The 17917-nt window shown below is 55.3% G+C and overlaps 1 protein-coding gene and 1 long non-coding RNA gene across 7 annotated transcripts in view; one reads left to right on the top strand and one right to left on the bottom strand.

Moving 5' to 3' along the window:
- Positions 1 to 1552: 1552 nt before the first annotated feature.
- LOC140631278 (beta-galactosidase-1-like protein 2) overlaps positions 1553 to 17917 on the top strand; it is a 41686-nt gene continuing 25321 nt past the window's right edge. For 3 of the 5 annotated variants that reach the window (XM_072822792.1, XM_072822796.1, XM_072822793.1), the window contains exons 1-5: positions 1553 to 1694; positions 12068 to 12265; positions 13733 to 13801; positions 14346 to 14441; positions 15826 to 15934. In XM_072822792.1, coding sequence (XP_072678893.1) covers positions 1609 to 1694; positions 12068 to 12265; positions 13733 to 13801; positions 14346 to 14441; positions 15826 to 15934 — 558 coding nt within the window. In that variant the 5' untranslated portion in view covers positions 1553 to 1608. Of the gene's footprint in view, positions 1695 to 2873; positions 3022 to 4463; positions 4493 to 12067; positions 12266 to 13732; positions 13802 to 14345; positions 14442 to 15825; positions 15935 to 17917 lie in introns of those variants that run through there. The other 2 variants (XM_072822794.1, XM_072822795.1) reach the window with 2 other exon arrangements.
- LOC140631280 (uncharacterized) lies at positions 12583 to 15842 on the bottom strand. Of its 2 annotated transcripts, none has more exons than XR_012028913.1 (3): positions 15630 to 15842; positions 15087 to 15369; positions 12583 to 14603 (listed from the first exon to the last, which is right to left on the bottom strand). It is a non-coding gene; the product is annotated as an uncharacterized lncRNA (long non-coding RNA). The 2 variants fall into 2 exon arrangements; XR_012028912.1 differs by having other exon boundaries at positions 12583 to 14785.

The following is a 17917-nucleotide window of genomic DNA, read 5'->3' on the forward strand; positions in this document are numbered from 1 at the left end:
GGAAAATCTGAATTTTGTTCTTGGGATGAATCACATATTTGGGTGTGTGATTGTTAGAAAGCAGAAGTTTGCTCAAATATTATGCAATATCCTTTATGACATAATTATGTCCCAGGATAAGGATTTTATTCGTCCTTTCATAAATTTGAGGTTTTTTTTTTTAATTTTCATTTATTTATGATAATCACAGAGAGAGAGAGAGAGGCAGAGATACAGGCAGAGGGAGAAGCAGGCTCCATGCACCGGGAGCCTGATGTGGGATTCGATCCCGAGTCTCCAGGATCGCGCCCTGGGCCAAAGGCAGGCGCCAAACCACTGCGCCACCCAGGGATCCCCAAATGTGAGGGTTTTATCTGGACTTTTTTTTAAGATGAAAAACTGGAAGTGCCAGTGAACAGAGCTTGGTTCCTGTCTCATGGAGTCAAAGAATGAATCTCAGGGAGGACGGTGAGCAAACGGATAGAAATTTATCAAGCAGAGATTCGGAGAAAGCTCTCAAGAGTGAGAGGGGTCCCCACAGGGTGGCCACTGGGGGGGGCTGTCTTTTATGGGAAACTGACCAGGGAACTTGGTAAATTTTGTATCAATATCAGGGTGGATTTGTGAATATCATGTCAATATTTAGAACAAACATGGAGGATTTGTAACAAACAAGATATTTCTTTGTGAATATCCTGAGCACAAACAAGGTGTTCCTCTCTGGGTAAGGGCTCCTCCATAACACTCTCTGCACCTGGGTTTCTGTGATCACTTAGTAGCCATTTAAGGGGGAGACTCCCTAACACTATGGAGCTGCGGAGCCGGGTTTATTTTTTATTTTTACTGTTTTATCTCTGTTTCCTTGGGAGGGGTGGGAGCCTGACTCGGGCCTTTCGGTGCCCTTGGGGTTAATGGGAGGCCAGATTCCTGGAAGCCTGACTCTGGGCCTTTCCCTGCCTAGCGCCCTCTGCCCCTAACTCCTTCCTACATCACTGGGAGTCAGGACTGGACTAGGACTCCTGGAAACGAAAGGCAACAGATATTTTGGGGCGCCTTCCTCTGCACTCACCACCCCGCGGGCTATCCCCACGTGCACCACGCAAGGCGGAAAATGCGTCTAGAGGAGATTCCACAATGTGCGGACTTTTCACCATACATCCCTCTTCAGAATCTGAATTGTTGTAAAACGACAGTGCTGACTTCGCCGGCGCCCTTAGCGGGGCTTGCTGGTGTAGCGCGGTGCGGGGTGTGCTCTCCGGTGTGTAAGGACGGGGCCTCGCGTGCCCGGTGTGTTCGCACCTGTGCACACCGTGCAGGGCCGGGGCCGCGGAGGTGGACGGGCGGGGAGGCCGGGACCCCTGGGCGAGCCCACACCAGCCCGGGGAGGCCACCTGTACAGCCCCGCCCCTGGGGCAGGCCCCGCCCCCGACAGGCCCCGCCCCGGCAGGCCCCGCCCCTCAGGGCCCACGCGGGGGCGGGGCCAGGCGCCTCGGCCAATGAGCGCCTGCGGGCCGGCGGGACGCGGGCGGTCTCCCTGGCGACCAGGGCGCGGCCCCGCCCCCGCCCGAGCCTCCCGCGCGGCCGAGCGCAGGCTCCAGAGGCGGCCGCGGGGTGTGCGCGCCGCCAGCGATGGGCAAGTGGACCCTGGCGCGGAAGCCCGGCCGCACGCTCGGGGTCCTGCTGCTGCTGCTCCTGGGCTTGCTGGTGCTCCGCAGGTGAGCCGCCCCCGCCCCCGCCCCCGCCCCCGCCCCGCGCGCCCGGAGGTCCCCCCGGCGGAGGCAGCCCCGGCACCCCGGGCCCCCCCCCCCGGGCGACACCGGGCGCTTGCGCTCAGTCCCCGGGCGTCGGGCCCCTTCTCGGTGCTCGTGGTCCCCGCTCTGCTTCCTCCGCGGGCGCTCCCAGGTCCCTGGGCGGCCAGCACGGCTTCAGGTCGCCTCGCTGCGCCCGGTCCCTGCTGCACCCCTCGTCCTCCTCGGGAGCCTGCTGCTGCTGCCCCCGGGCCCCCGCATCTCCTAGCACGTCTGCCGGGGGCTGCTCCGTTCGCCAGAAGCCAGCGCTCCTGGACGCGCACCTGCGGGTGGTCGGTGCCACCAACCCCCGCGGCTCCTGGACGCGCACCTGCGGTCGGTCCGTGCCGGCCCCCCCCCCCCCCCCACGGCGGCTCCTGGACGCTCCCACCTGCGGCGCAGTCCTGAGGACGCTGCCCCGCGGGCCCTCGGAGAACCTCAGCCTCTCCAACGGGGACTTCTAGCCCCACTGTAGGACTGATGCGTCTGGTCTCCACCTTCCCAGGTCGGTGGGCCATCGGCTCAGCCCTGCCCTCCCCCCTTTACAAAGTGGCTGTGTCTGGCGGTAGAAGGGCTTGACCCGCAGCCGCGGTGCCCCAGCCCAGGACTTGGGGGACTGTGTCTATTTATAGGGTTCTACGGTTCTGACCAGGTCTTTCCGGTTGATGGCTGGCACTTTCCATATTCAAAACCTCCCGTGTTGCTGGGGAAGCCGACCAGGGGTATCAAATGCTTTGGCCCTGAAAGTTAGTGTTGAGGAAGCTGAAGGTAACCCCCCTTTTCAGCCTTATTTTTTGCTTTTTCCAGCTTCCTTCATTAGTTTCTCTGAATTTTCTCTAGGGGATTGGGAGGAATGAATACCTAAGTGTTTTTTGCTGCCACGGGACAAATTCAGGAATTTCTCTGTTTCCACCTTTGTAAGACTTACGTGTCTTTGCTTTACCTGTTCTGGCTTTGGAGTGGGTGAGATGTTATAATCATTTGAGAGAAAGAGATGGTGCTCTTCTCACTCAGGGGTCTAGAAAACTGAAGGGGCAGTTTGTTTCCAGTGGTTTCTACGCCCTTTTTCCACCTTGTCAGTGATCTCTAACCCATTTTTCCGTGAAGACTGGTCCTGGCTCTTGTAGGTTGCTCAGGCTTCCTCTTGACGCAAGGCTGATGCAAAGCCCAGAGGATTACTCAAAGCAGAGGGAACAGGAGTCTCTGTCATGCAGCAGGAACCAAGGAGCCCACGCCCCAGAGAGAAAGGCCACAGGTGTGCAGGTGGCTTGTGGTTTGCTCATTGTTGGAGGTCGAGGAAATGGCAGTCCACGCGGAGGCACAGGGGGCCGCTCTGAGGCCTGGAGCCGGGCGGCTGTGCACCCTAATCGTCCACAGGGAGAGGGGTGGGCAGGAGGCTGGGTGTGTGTTGGTGTCGAGCAGGAAGGAGGATGAAGTGTCAAGTAGCTGACTGGCTGAGAAGGAGCCTGAGCTGCCAGGGGCAGTTGCCGGTGGCCCTGCCTGGGGCAAGTGGCCGGCAGGAGTCAGTGGGGCTTGTGGCGTGCGTGCCTGGGAGTCGCTGTGGCTCAAGCCTGAGGAAACGACTGGAAAGTTCTCCCTGCTGACCCCCACTTCTCAGCCGGGAAGACAGAGGCTGCAGAAGCTCTGAGCCCAATTCAGGGCCATCTCTTAGGGTCCTTCAAAAATCTGTGTCTTGGGCGTCGTTAGTTGTAGCAGCCTCGTGGTGTTGCCCAGGTCCTCCTCCTGCTTGGCCTGGACACCGAGGATGCTCTCCGGATGGCAGACGAGAGCACTTTGCGGCTTCCTCTGCTGGCCTTGCTCGAGCTTGGCCTAGGTCACTAACCGAGCAGAGGTGGGGCCCTCCCAGGGCTGCCGGGCTGTGGCCGTGGCATGTAGGCCCCACGGGACCTGGCTGCTCAGTGGCAGCTCTGTGGAGCGGAGCCGTGGGGATCAGTCCTTTCCCTGTCCCTCAGAAGGCAGGGATCTGGTGATGGGCAGGTGGCGCTGGGCCCCAGCTTTTGTTTTTTCCCATGAGGTTTACCTTGGGCTGGTTCATGCTCAGTCGTAGCTGCTTATGTCACATCCAAGAAATAGGACCAGGATGACTTTTTGAGGATGATTTCAACCTTCTGTATTTTGGAGCTTGGACACTGCTCTGAAGTTAATCTCTGTTGTCGGATAACTGTCATGCCCAAGTTGTACTTGTGTAGCTGGTACGGCTGGATAGGCTTTGGTTTTGGTGCGTGTGTATCCACCTGTGGAAATCCCCCTACGGTCGGGGGTGGAGATGCCCGCAGGCGCCTGGAACTCGCCTGTGCCCTGTGCGTGCCTCCCGTGCCCTTCCCTGCTCCCCCACTCCTGTACACCCGGCTCTGCAGCGGTGTGTCTGCATTTTTTAGAGCTCTACAGAAACGTAATCCTAAGGTAAATACTCTGCTTTGATTTGGCCTCTTTCACTCCGTGTTAGGTGGAGATCTTTGAAGCATATCAGTGTGAAGAGTTAGTTGCCCTTCCTGGTCTTTCCTCCTCGCACTCCGTAGACGCCGGAGTGCCTGCTTGATACGATCAGGACATGGTTCCCACTCATGACTCTTTTCCTTACCATCAATGCATCACTGAGCAATAATTAATTAACCTGGCATCGTTCAAACCTGATATTTTAGCTGGCAAAAGTCAGGAGAGCAGAAAGTGACCAGGTAGGCGCTCTGCATCATGCCTCCGGAAAGGTAAGTTCACCTGTTTGCCCAGCTCTGCCTCACTCAGGGCTCCTGCCCTGGCATTATCTGGATTCCAGGCCCTATACTCTTCCTGGAGGAGAGGAGAGGAGAGCCTATTAAATCTTTTTTTTATTTATTTATTTATTTATTTATTTATTATTTTCTTCTCTTTAGAGAAGGTGAATCACTTAGCAACATGACCTGGTCACCTTCTTTAATCCAGATCATGGCCAGTCCTGTCTTTCAAGGATGTGTGGGCAAATGGTGCCTTTCTTCCTGGGCCTCTGTGAGGTCATTTTTTAATGACTTTTTAATGATTTTTATGAGCTTTGCCTGTTGCAGGACTCTACCCTGCTTGAGGCCTGAGTCATATTTCCTGGAATCTTTAAATCTTTGAACACTGTTCCTTTGATCTTCTAGTAGCGAGTCTTCAGCACCTAGGAAGTGTCTCTTTCAGCAGATAGTCATTTCTCAGACACAAGTGGGGAATTGTGGCTCCCTGGACATGGCTGAGTCAGAGAGCGTGGGTAGGATGTCTGAGTCGCCCTGTGCAGGGAAGATGGTGGGCCTTAACCAGCCAACTGAAAGGGGACCAGAGTATCTTAAAGTAAGAGCATGGTCACCAGTGGTGTATCTGTGATTAAAGTGGGGTACTAGGAGATTCAGGGAAAAGCTACGCAGCCTTGGCAGCAGTTGTATGGGACGGTTGGCCAAAGAGTTCTCTGTACCTTGGGTCAAGGAAGTAGCACGTGAAATAAAAACACTTCATCTTTGATGAAATGACTCAGAGTTCCATTATATCGCCTTGAACGGTCTTCTAATGAAGTTTCAGGAAATGCTGGAATTTAGAGCGGTCTTTTCAGAACATTTAGCACCTGAAAAAGACTCTGAAGGCTGGCCCCCTTCTCCCCTGTTCCTCCCCCATGATCCAGCTCAGTTCTTCTGGTTTAGGGGTAATTGCTGCTTCCTCACCACTCAATTTTATTTCTTGCGTAAACCTATTGCTCTGGATATCAAAGGCCGTGTTGAGAAAGAGTTCCCATTGTGTGAGACTTCTGGGATAAAAGGGCAGGACTATTTTTGGACGCTAATGGTAATGAAGCAGGTAACTCTTGACTGGGGTCTGCGGGCGGAGACTCCTAGTTGATGATGCTCACGGCTTTCATACTCCAGCAGGACAGACGGATGGTGGCATTGTTCCTTTCAAGAACGTGCTGTGTCTTCCTGCAAAGCTTGCCTTGTGGGTCGGTAATCTACGTAAAGGACGAAGTATTCAAATAATACAGAGAGGAAAATAAAGAACCCCTAGGAGCCCCTCTGCACCCTAGTAGAGGTGATAATGATGATGTTTCTTGCAAGGCTACTCTGGGCATGGACAGGAAGACCGCTCTGTGCGTTACCCCAGGTGCCATTAGGGATAGGATTTATTCAAACGGGTCCCTGTTGACAGACATCAATTGTTTGCAGTCTTTTAGCTCCTGCAGACTTGCAGTGTATGTCAACTACACTGGAGTTAACATAAAGCCCAAGACTAACCCCCCCCCACCCCAGGTTGCAGTGAAGATCTGCTGGGTGTATTTCTGTACCTAGAATTGCTCACCATATGAGATACTCGTTTTAAATCCTGATGGACAATTAAAATAAGTAAAAAATAAGTTAAAATAAGTAAATAGCACATTCTATGTCTGTTGGATCGATGTGAGGGAGGTTCTGAGCTCCATAGATGGAGGGGGAAGTTGTTTAATCTGCGTGTGTATAGGTTGTATCTTTAAGAGCTAGTCCATCTCCTATATCTATGTAGATAAGTCTCGTGCTGGATTTTTAAAAAAGATTTTATTTATTCATGAGAGACACAGAGAGATAGAGACACAGGCAGGGGGAGAAGCAGGCTCCATGCGGGGAACCTGATGCAGGACTCGATCCCGGGACCCAGGGGTCATGCCCTGAGCTGAAGGCAGATGCTCAACCGCTGAGCCACCCAGGCGTCCCTTATGTGGTGGATTTCAAAAAATATTGATCATTCATATTTACATTTCCCCTTGTTTCATGAAATCATTTTATTCTGATTCCACACGCATCTTAGAGATCTTAGATCTTAGAGCATCTCTAAGCACGTATGTCAGTAGAGGTCTTGCATTTTTCTAATGGAATTTTCACCTCTATTTTGAGAAAAGACTTTTTCTATTTATGATGTCACAATGGAAATTTTCCCCCAAATGGAGAATTTCTGTCCCATAACATCAAAATACATTTTATTGTTAATATGTGGTTGATTACTACGGAGCAGTTTTGTTGCTTCACCAATGGGTCTCAAGGTTTTGGTCTAATCCGCATTTATTCACATATAAACTTCGGCAGTATTTAGAAGATGTCGCCCTCCGAACCAGCAGCAAGTCCCTGGACCCTATAAGCAGCCACTTGGCCTGACTTGCTGGAGCCTGGGTGCCGGGCAAGTTCCTGGCTTACCAAGAAGCCTTTTCAGAGGCAAGGACGGAGGCACTAAGGTTGCAGTAGTGCCACTGACCTGCAAAGTGCTGCAAAATGACCTCACATCCCTGCAAAATGAGTGTACTGGCCTTCGGAATGGAAGGCTTGAGCCCTTTGGAAATACTAACTGCTGTTCCAGCAAAGCAGGAGCCTAAAGTGTTGGGCCGGGTCCAGGGATCGCATCCAGGAAGCTACATCAGCTACAAGGACAGTTTGTTTCACTGGGGCTGAAGTTCTTGGGGTTCCAGGATTGATCCAGGAGCCATTATTCTGGATTAGAGGCATTAAGGGCACTGGCCTGGGCCGGAGGGTGGGCAGCTCCTTTCTTACACTCTCAAGCTCCGCTGCTGAGGGGGAGCATACAGCCCGGAGACTGCAGAGGCCGAAATTTCCGCAAGCGGGCAGTTGAAGGGAATGGGATGCCCAAGGAAGTGGGCCTCGTGGGAGCCTGTAATCGCATCAGGCTCTGGGGTGATGACCAGAGATGTGTACTGTAGATCCCAGCGAGGAGATTTGTACGTGTGATGACGTCCTCAGGGCAGTTGAACAGAACTGCCGTCTACATGATGGTCTCTGGCGTGACCACGTGCATGAACAAGGAGGCGACTGTCAATCTTGGTCGGTACCTTTAATACGATGCACTGGACTCCGATGCAGTGAACCTGTGCTGGGGGCGGCCCCGTGGATCCCAGTGCACTTGGAGGTTGGATTTGTCAGTTGACATATCTTAAGTTTCCATTATGTGTAGGGCCAGAGCGGCCAGTCCTCGGGGTCAGCGAGGACTGAGGCTGTGAACCAAAGGACGATTTCTGCACACTCCTCCTCCGTGTACTGAGCCTGTGCACACCCTTGGCCAGCCTAAAATTGCCTGGTCACTGATGGGGGCCAGCATGCCTCCAGCTGGTGACTGTGACCCTACGGGAAGCCTCCCAGTCCTGCCACGGCCCCATTAGTGATCACCATTTGCAGGACGTACAGGTGACCCTGGGATCCTTCTGGCACGGCCAGAGCCATTTCAGCCCTGCCTTGACGAGCGCCCTGGATCTAAGGAGATTGTTCAAGTTGGTGACTGGATGTGGCTCTTGTCCTGCCCGCCTGGAAGGCCCTCTCCGGGGGCTGGGACGCGATTCAGGGGCCCACATGAGGGAGGTGTAGGCTTGTCACCAGCCCATCTGGCTTTCCCACTCAAACACATTGACCCAGCACTGTTGACCATGTCCGGTGCCACCAGCCTGTGTGGAGCCTGCCCTGTGTCCTTTGTCCTCACAGTCCACTACAGTGATGACATATAAGGAGGACGCTTTCCTCTCATCCTCCTCCATCCTCCTCCATCCTCCTCCATCTTCCCTGTGGAAGTTCCCCAGCAGGGAACTGGGGCCCCACGTCCACCGCCTGTTACTTCCCCTCTAACCTGTTGGGTCTGTAGCTTGCACAACCTGCTGTCACCTGCCAAAAGGGACGGTGGCACCGGGATGTAGAGGTCTTGTTATATGGTGCAAGGGCCTGTCACACATCCTGACCCATGTGCCTCCATCTGGAAACCTCGCTGTAGACCGTGCACGGAGATGGCTCTGAGCAGAGCAAACCTGAGCATGGGTCAGCCTGGTGGCCGAGGCCTGCTCCTCAGTTGGTTCTTAGACTGAGAACTTACTTATCCTACAATGAAGCAAAGATACAAAGGCAACAGAATTTCCAGGAAAAAGTAGTACGTGCTCCAGCTAGAGGAAGGCAGATGCCCTGGTCTCGTCAAAAAAAAAAAAAAAAAAAAGCTTTCGACAAGGGGCACCTGGCTGGCTCGTTCGGTGGAGCGTGTGACTCTTGGTCTCGAGGTTTTGAGGTTGAGCCTCACGTTGGGCACAGAGATTACCTAAGAAGAAGCTTTCTACAATCTAAACAATGAATGAATAAATCTAGCTTTCTAATAAATGCTTTCTACGAGGTTTCAGCATGAATTACTTGCTCCCTGGGAGGAGCAGCAGAAACCAGGGTTTCCTGAGGCCTTGGTTAGCTCCTTGGAAACAGGCCTAATTTGGAAGGAAAGTGTCTCTGACCTGATAGAACCACATAGTTTCCACTTTATTTATTTTGTTATTACTGAGTTAATTACTCAGGAAGCGTGGGGGTGGTTATTAATATGTGATCTCTAGTGCTAATGACTGTTATCAGTATTAATAACCATTTGTATGGTGCTTTCTTGTTTATGAAGCTGCACCGTGTACCGCCTTTCATTTTCTTGCAGTGAATTCCTTGGAGAAATCCCACATTTATCCTCATTTTCTCAGTGAATTCATCCTTTTCATTAATGGATTAAAAACTCATTTAGTAACGTACCAGCACATTTTCAGAGAGGAAACCGCTGATTTCTCCCAAACTTGGAATTTGATACGAGCTAGCTTTTGTGGTTTGCAGGGTTAGTTTCATGCCTCTTCGTAAGCACCGAGATGAGATATTTTGTTTTAAAAAAAATCTAGAAAATGACAGCACGTGAAGACAGAAGCAGATAGACGCTTTATCTGGGATGAGACTATGAAGATTTATTTATTTTTCATTTATTTATTCGTGAGAGACACTCAGAGGCAGAGACACAGGCAGAGGGAGAAGCAGGCTCTCCGCAAGAGCCGGGTGCGGGACTCGATCCCGGGTCCCAGGATCATGCCATGAGCTGGAGGCAGGCGTCCAACTGCTGAGCCCCCTGGGCGTCCCCGGGAAGAGGTGACATACAGATGTCCGAGGACGAGATGCGGATGAGTGCTTCTCAGACTTTACCTTGGGGTCTGGTTGGGATGTGGATTCTAATTCGGGTCTCACTTGAGGCCTGAGCATGAGTGTCTGTAGCAAACCCAGGTGACCATGCTCGGCAGGTGCACCGCACCTGGAGGTGGCTGGTGGGGCGCGGGCAGGTCGGGCGAGTGCGAGCGCAGGCCATAGGGTGGAGCTTCCAGCCCACCTCCACCCGTGCCCTGAGCAGGGGCCCCCACGGCATCTGGGAGACCCCTGAACGAAAGGCAGGGACTAGAGCTTGGCGACTCGAAGATGGTTCTGAGGTGGGGGTCTGGCCAGTGAGCGGAGTGCGGCCTGCTGGGCTGAGGGCCGAGTCCTGTGTTCACCGTCCTTAAAGGTAACGAGGGGCTCCCGGGGCTCAGCGGGTGAGCACCTGCCTTCAGCTCAGGTCGTGACCCCGGGGTCCTGGGATCGAGTCCCGCGTTGGGTTCCCTGCACGGAGCCTGCTTCTACCTTGGCCTGTGGCTCGGCCTCTCTGTCTGTGCCTCTCATGAATAAATAAATAAAATTTTCAAAAAAAATAGAAGGGCGGGGAACTTCCATGTGAAGGACCCTAGGAGAGCCCTGCGAGGTGATCGTCCCCAACGCAGAGCCTGCAGAAGCAAGCTGATGCAGAGGGAGGCAGAGCCTTGTATGGCACACACCCCGTTTTACGGAGGACGACGCTCATGCCCCCAGAGCTCGTGTCGCCGGCCTGAGGTGCAGGGCTACCCAGGAGCAGGGCCGGGGCTCGTCTCCACGTCCTCCCCATGCGGGGGGCTCTGGAAGGAGTCGGCTTAAGCCCTGGTGCCAAGCTCAGTGTGGAGCCCAACATGGGGCTTGAACTCGGGACCTGAGCCGGGCCGACCCCACCGAGCCAGTCGGGCGCCCCCAGAGGAACTGCCCTCCGGGACCTCTCGGAACCTGGAACGTGCAGCTTTGCCTTCAGGGAAGGGGAGCGGTGGTGGGGTCTCCACGTGTGCCCAGGCGGCCCCGCGGGAGCTCGGGTCCTGGCGGCTGAGAGGCCGGAGGAGGCGGTTCTCCTTGCCCGCCGTGGCCGTGGGCACAGCCTCCCGGGCCGCGGCGTACGTGGCGCCTGTGTGGTCTCGGGCGCCCCTCCCGCGGGGAAGCCCAGGCCGCAGCCTCACCCGAGCTTGTGGCCCCCGGCCCTGCGCGGCACCTGCGCGCTCCCGGGGGACCCACACCCTGGCGGGCCGTGCAGAGCAGGGTGCCCACCCCGCGGCCCCTCGGGCGGTGCAGCCGAGCTGAGCGGGGAAGCGCTGACCCCGTCGGGGGCTCCTGTGCGGCGCCCAGCCTGGTGCGCAGCCTGGTGCCCGGACTGCCCGGGGGGGGGGGCCCGTCCTCGCGTGGTGGCCCTCGGTTCTGGCCTCCAGCAGGGCGCCCCGCTCTCTCTGAGCCAGGGATCCTCCTCCTCCCCTTCTCGAAGTTTCTTTCCTAATGTTACCTTATGGACTCCACTGAAAACATGTGACCAGAGAGAGGAGGCGAAAGAGGAGATGCCCGGGTAGACGCCCGCGTGTCAGGCTGCGCGTCCACCGGTGGGCGCCCCGAGCCCGAGCCCCCGTTCCCTCTACCTGCTTCCTTCCTTCCCCGCCCCGAGAGCTGCAGGAGGACCATCCTCTGGCCATGGCCCCGACCCCCCCGGGTGACGCGGTGGTTCTTGGTGGGACATGCGCTGTGGACCCGCCTCGCCCCGCCGTCGTGGCCAGGCTGGCCCCTGGGTCGGGTCCCCGTGTCCAGCCCCCCTTTGTCCCCCCACTCCTGCCGGGCTCCTTCCACGGCCGGGAGATGGGACAAGGCAGGGAGGGCATGCTAGTCTGGGGGCAGTTGGAGGGGTGCCTGCCGCTTGCCAGCACCCTCCGGCTGGGGCTCGGGTGCCGACTGTGGCTCTGCTGGGGCTTCAGACGCTGACACGAGGGACACGGGCTGTGCCTGGACGCCGCCGGCCACAGGCCTCCCTGCGGGGCTCTGCAGCTCCACGGCCGCTGCCCCTCCAGGCGGCTCCGCATGGCCGGGTGCTGGTGCCCTGAGCAGGCAGGCGGCCCCCCTGGATCCCCCAGCACCCCTAGGCCCCCTGGATCTCCATGCCCTCCTGGATCCCCCAGCCCCCCTGGATCCCCCAGCCCCCACAAACTCCCTGGATCCCCCAGACTCCCTGGCTACCCTGAACCCCCTCCCCATGTGCTCCTCTCCTATCCACCTGTGGTCTTGGCTCGCTCTTCCCAGGGAGGGAGCCTTGCCTACGGAGGAAGCCCCCCCCCCCCCCCCCCCCCCCGCCAGGACAGAGACAGCTTCTCCCTCCCTGTCCCCCTGCAGGTTGGACTGGTATCGTCTGGTCCCCGTGTGGCTGAGAAACCGGCAGTCGGGGCTGCAGGCCAACGGCCCGCGCTTCACGCTGGAGGACTCCACCTTCTGGATCTTGGGGGGCTCCATGCACTACTTCCGGGTGCCCCGGGAATACTGGAGGGACCGCTTGCTGAAGCTGAAGGCCTGTGGCCTGAACACCCTCACCACGTGAGTCGGGCCCACCCCCAGCTGCCTCTGGCGTGTGCGGCATGTCCCCGGCTTCCCCCGGGCAGCCCAGACCTCGGGTCGGGGCGGGGGAGCGTGGCCTGGTTCCGAACCCGAGCGGCCCCAAAGGGAATCTTTGGGCCGAGCTCCGTGAGGAGGAGCCGGGCCCCCTGCCCGGGTCTGCGGGGCTCCACAGCCTCCTGCCCGGCCTGGTGCCCCCGTTCTTACGGGTGAGGGGTTGGGCTGGCTGGGAGGCTCCAGAGGAACAGAAAGAGCCCACGGGGGAGCCCAGTGAAGGTGAGCAGGGTGTACGACAGGAAGATGTGGCTGATTTTTATTATTTTTTAAAGATTTTATTTATTTATTCATGAGAGACACAGAGAGAGGGAGGCAGAGGCACAGGCAGAGGGAGAAGCAGGCTCCACACAGGGAGCCCGACGTGGGACTCGATCCCGGGACCCCGGGGTCATGCCCTGGGCTGAAGGCAGATGCTCAACCACTGAGCCACTCAGACGCCCTGATTTTCAATTTCTTTTAAACCGACATTCCACCCCCCAATGTATCCAGCAAACGAATGTGATCCTTTTTCAAAAAGCTTCCTTGGGAAAGCTATTTCCAGGCAAAATGTGGTGATCACAGATCAAGGGTGTAGATTTTCTTGAGTGGTTCATGATGTAGCTCTGCAGATGGTCTCTGAAGAGAGTCACGGGATCGGGCGGGGCCGCCGCAGCGCAGTTGAGACCCGTGTGTGATGTTCCAGAAGGGGGACCGAAGAGGACGTGCGGGTCTGCGCAGGTCGTTGCGGCCCTGGGGGTGCCCTCATTCCCAGGGCAGGACCCCTGAGGCCGCGGGAGCGTTGCCCACTGAGCGTTGCCTTGTAGAAGCGAGGTCGTCCGTCTCCTCTCAAGGGTGGGCGCCTCTTTCCTTTTACCTGTGCACGTGGCAGGTGGGGCCAGGGCCGGCCAGGGGGCGCCTGTTACTGTCACAGTCACCCCAAACCTCTCCCTGGACTTGGGCCCCCTGCAGAACTTCTTTATTTTCCAAAGATGAGATAAAGAGAGAATTCTTTGGAACCTATGGGACTGACTGACGACTGAAGCTTCCTCTTATCTTTTAACTTTTCCTCCTAGGAAGTTCCTTTTTCTTTTCTGTGATGAAGGAAGAGTGGGAGAGATGGGGGGTGCACGCTCAAGGTGGCCGTGGTCACGTCATAGGCTCCAGCCGAATCTCCCTGGCCTGCTCTCCCTTCTCCGGAGGAGGCGAGGGATTAGCCCCCCGGGACTGGCCCCGGCCTCTCTAAGGTCCCTAGATCTCTGCACTTAGGTCTCGGTTCCAGGCCTGACGCCACTGGGACAGCAGACCTCAGAGGTGCATCTGCACCCGTCACGATGGGTTGTAGGAATACAGAAGCTCACCTAGGACAGGAGGGGAGTCCACGGAAAGCTCACTCCTGTCTTGCCATCATTACAGTTACGTTCCATGGAACCTGCACGAGCCAGAAAGAGGCAAATTCGACTTCTCCGGGAACCTGGACATGGAGTAAGTGCTCTTGCTGCTTCTCGGCCTTGCCCGGGGTGGAGAGGCAGAGCAGTGGCTCCTTGGGGTTGATGACGATCACGGGGCCATCGTCGTGGTTCTGCTTGGAGGAGCAGAGAGAGGCTGGGCTCAGCATCCTCGTTCTCAGGACCAGGTGTAGGCAGCTGTGAACCTGTTGCTTGCGGGGTCGGGGTCTGCATCCTGAGCCCAGGCCTCTTCACCACAGCCCAGAGGGGCCCAATCCCCAGGGTCGGCTCCGCTCTGCAGTGTGGTCCAGCCACCTGGGCTGTCACAGGGCTTGGCCCTCTAGGGTAGCCGGGCCGTGGGAGTGAGGTTCACTGTAGGGCCCCCTGCCCCCTGTCTGATGGCCTTGGGCCTCATGCCCCCCGGTGGGGCTTGCAGAAGGTCGTGGGCTAGGAGAGGGTGGGAACCCAGCTCCCAGGGCCTGTGGAGGGAGGGAGAGAGGGGGGAGAGGGGCTGGGCGGCCTCACCACCTTGTGCTGCACCCCCCTGACGTCCTGAGAGCTGCTGACACTGACCTCCCCAGGGCCTTCGTGCTGCTGGCTGCGGAGATGGGGCTGTGGGTGATCCTGCGTCCAGGCCCCTACATCTGCAGCGAGATCGACCTCGGGGGCTTGCCAAGGTGAGCTTGAGCTGCCCTGGGTGCTTGTGCAAAACGGCAGCCACAAACGTAGGTTGGCTTTTGCTCCCGAGCTCTATTTTTCGCTGTGTGCTGAGACTCCTTTTCAGAATAAGTGGTGCCCAGGGGAGGCCTTTTCAAATGATGTCGCTTTATTTTGATAAACTATAGGAGACACAAATTAGTGCTTTTGCTTGCTGCTTTATCTTCAGATCTCAGGCTGTAATGAGTCACGTTAGGGTGTGTGGTCTCCACTAAGATCTGTGGGATGCTGCGGGGCTAGAGTAGGAAATCTGGATAGTAATCCCCTCCTAGCATGTCGCTGCTTGTCCTCATCCTTACTGGCCCTAATTTCCACGGAAAAACTTTGTGGTTAGTAGGTTGGTCCTTGCCATCCTCCCGGTGCCCCAGATGGCCGCTGGCCCCTGACCAGGAAGAAGGCTGGGCCTGTTTGCCCTGTGGTCTCCTGGGGAATGCCCCCCCCCCCTTTCCCTCTGGTATCCAGTGTGGCCCAGCGCTTCCCTGGGGATCTCACGAAGCTCTGTCTCCGTCTCCTTGCTCCCTGGGATCACTCCTCTGTGTCTGTGCCCTTGACAAAGCAGTGCCCACCCAGCCGAGTGCCCTCCCCTGCACCTGGGGATTAGAAACCTGTGTGTCAGCGATGTCCTCAGGCTCAGCGGCAGCTGCCAGGAGGAGGACGGGATTGAAGGGTTAGCTCAGAAGCAGCGAGAACTGCAGCGCTCAGCCCTCCTCCTGGGCGCACCCCCAGGAGCCCCACATGGGGGGCTCGGAGGCTGGAGCCCTGCAGGCCACGGGGAGGGAGGGGGCTGAGTCCAGAAGCTGCGGTCTCCTCCTACCTTTTTACCTAACAAACTGGTAATCTCCGGGCGTGTTCAGGGCTGCCCGCGGAGGACGAGGGGCGTCACACCCTCTGTAAGGAAACAGAAGGGTTTTCTCAGGGTCTCCAGTGAGAAGGAAGCTTCCTGAGCCCGGCTGTGGCGGGAGTGGCTGCAAAGGCAAAGGCCAAGCCGTGGCAGGCCGTTCCCCCCCCTCCGGCCCCCAGCTCCACCAGAGCGGCTGAGGCTCCCGAGCCCCAGGGTGACCCTGGAGAGCGGGTGGGAGCGCTGAGAAGAGGGATTAGCCTCCCGGCCTCCCCTCCTTGTCAGGCTGCGTTTCTGGGATTTTCCTTACCCCGCTGGCTTCAGCCCTTTGTAGCGAGATCGGGAAGTAAATGCTTCAGCGCTGGCCCAGAGCCAGAACCGGGCCCGCGGCGGGGCAGGTGGGGAGGGCCCGCTCCAGCCCTGCAGCTGCTTCCTTTCTCCCCCCATCATCCTGCCCAGGGCCCACCCACACACCCCGCCACTAATTCCCCCCCCTTTTATTCAAGCTGGTTACTCCAAGACTCTGGCATGAGGCTGAGAACGACTTACAAGGGCTTCACCGAAGCAGTGGACCTTTATTTTGATCACCTGATGGCCCGGGTGGTGCCACTCCAGGTAAAAGCAGGGAGCGCCCTCTCTCGTCTTCTGCCGTACTGGGAGGCGATGGTCCCAGGGGAACCCGCTCCCCAGGGCCGCGATCTGTGGGCCGAGGCGCTCCGGGCAGTTGACATGGACATGGAGTTGAGCGACAGAGAAGCCCAGCAGCCGGTGTCCTAAGTGTGTACACGCTGGTTGGGTCCTGCGTGGAGAGGAGTGTACACAGGTGTGCCCTTACCCGTAGGATGGCGGGCGATCCGTGGTCCTACAATTACAGCTGAGGACTTTCCAAGGTACAGCTTTCTGTTGCCTACCGCAAAGGTGCTGTGCGGGGCACCCCGTGTTCAAAACATGGGTGGTGAAAATCAGTTTTGGGGAGAAAATACCATTGCACGTCACATTTGAAAGCAATACAAAGGCAGGAATGGGATTAACCCAATGTCTTATGTAAAAAGAAGAGTCGTGCTGAGACGTTAGTACCTTAATAAAAAACGCTAGTACATCAGTAAACACTGTTCTTGAGCCAGTGGTTTGGAATGTTCACAGCACCTGTAGATCAAAGGAACTACTTGATGTAGTAGGGTGTGCAAATAAAACACGGGGTACTCGGTTAAATTTGAATTTCAGATAAACAAGGAATTTTTTTTTAGTATAAATATGTCCTAAATGTTGCGTGAGACATGCCTACGTTGAAAATACCCATAATTTAGGTAAACGTCTATTCATTGTGAATTCAAGTACAACTGGCTATCTTGTATTTTTATTCCTTAAACCTTGGGAGCCCTAATTATGAAAGAAGTAAGAAGCCAGGAAATGATTAGCCTGGAGTTTTGCAAGGAAGATGGGATTACTGAGATGACTCAGCAGGTTGTCGTAGACTGGGCGGTGGAGGTGGACGTGGGGGTTGTAGGGAAGGTCATGCCAGGAACAGGGCTCAGAAGCATCCTTAAATATGGAAGTGGTGTACCCGAAATAAATTCTAGGTATAACATGATTATTTTGTTTTTTTTTTTATGGTGACAAAATACATGTAAAATAAAATATACTATCCTTACCAGTTCTGAGTGTACAGTTGACTTGCATTACATACATTCCCATTGTTTTGCGAAGATTACCACCTTCCATTTCCTGGACTTTTTCGTTTTCCCAAACTGAAACTCTAGGAGGATTGTATACCCTCCTGTCGCCCTTCTCCATAACCCCTGGCAGCTACCGTTCTGCTTTCTGTCGCCGTGCAACTGTCCATTCTGGGGAACCCACAGAAGTAGAATTGTACCGTATCTGTCCGTTATGACAGGCTTCTTTCCCTTAGCATGTCTTCAGGGTTCATCCGTGTTGTAGCAGGTGTCAGAACTTTTTTCCTTTTTAAGACTCAATAGTCCCTGTATGGTTGTACCGCATGTTGTCCATCCACTCCTTCGTCAGCGGACGTCTGCGTTGCTTCTGCCTGTGGATAATGCGGCCGGGCTAGTTAGTCTCAGGAAAGGTTTGTCAGTTTTGTTAATCTTTTAACAAAAAGATTTGTTAATATTTTTTGTTAATCTTTTGTTAATCAAAGACCTAACTCTTAGTTTTGTTGATTTTTCTTTATTTTTTTCATTATCTATTTTTTTTGCCTCTGTTCTAATCTTTATTATTTCCTTCCTTCTGCTACCTTTGAGTTTGTTTCTTTTTCCTAGTTCTCTAAGGTGAAAAGTTAGGTGTTGACATACCACCTTTATTCCTTTTTAATGTGTTTACGGCTATAAATTTTCCTCTTAGCACTGCTTTTGTTGCATCCCATAAGTTTATGTTGAATTTTTATTTTCCTTTGTCTCAAGATATTTCCTGATTTCCCTGTTATTTCTTCTTTGGATCGTTGGTGGTTTTTAAGAGTGTGTTGTTTAATTTCCAAGTGTTTCTGGAATTTGAAATGTGAAGTTTTCAGTGTTCTTTCAGTTTTTGGCTTCTAGTTTCATTCTTTTGTGATTGGATGATTGGAAGAGATACTTTGTATGATTT

The sequence above is a fragment of the Canis lupus genome, chromosome 3, assembly GCF_048164855.1.
Source record: "Canis lupus baileyi chromosome 3, mCanLup2.hap1, whole genome shotgun sequence".
In the NCBI taxonomy this organism is placed as follows: Eukaryota; Metazoa; Chordata; class Mammalia; order Carnivora; family Canidae; genus Canis; species Canis lupus.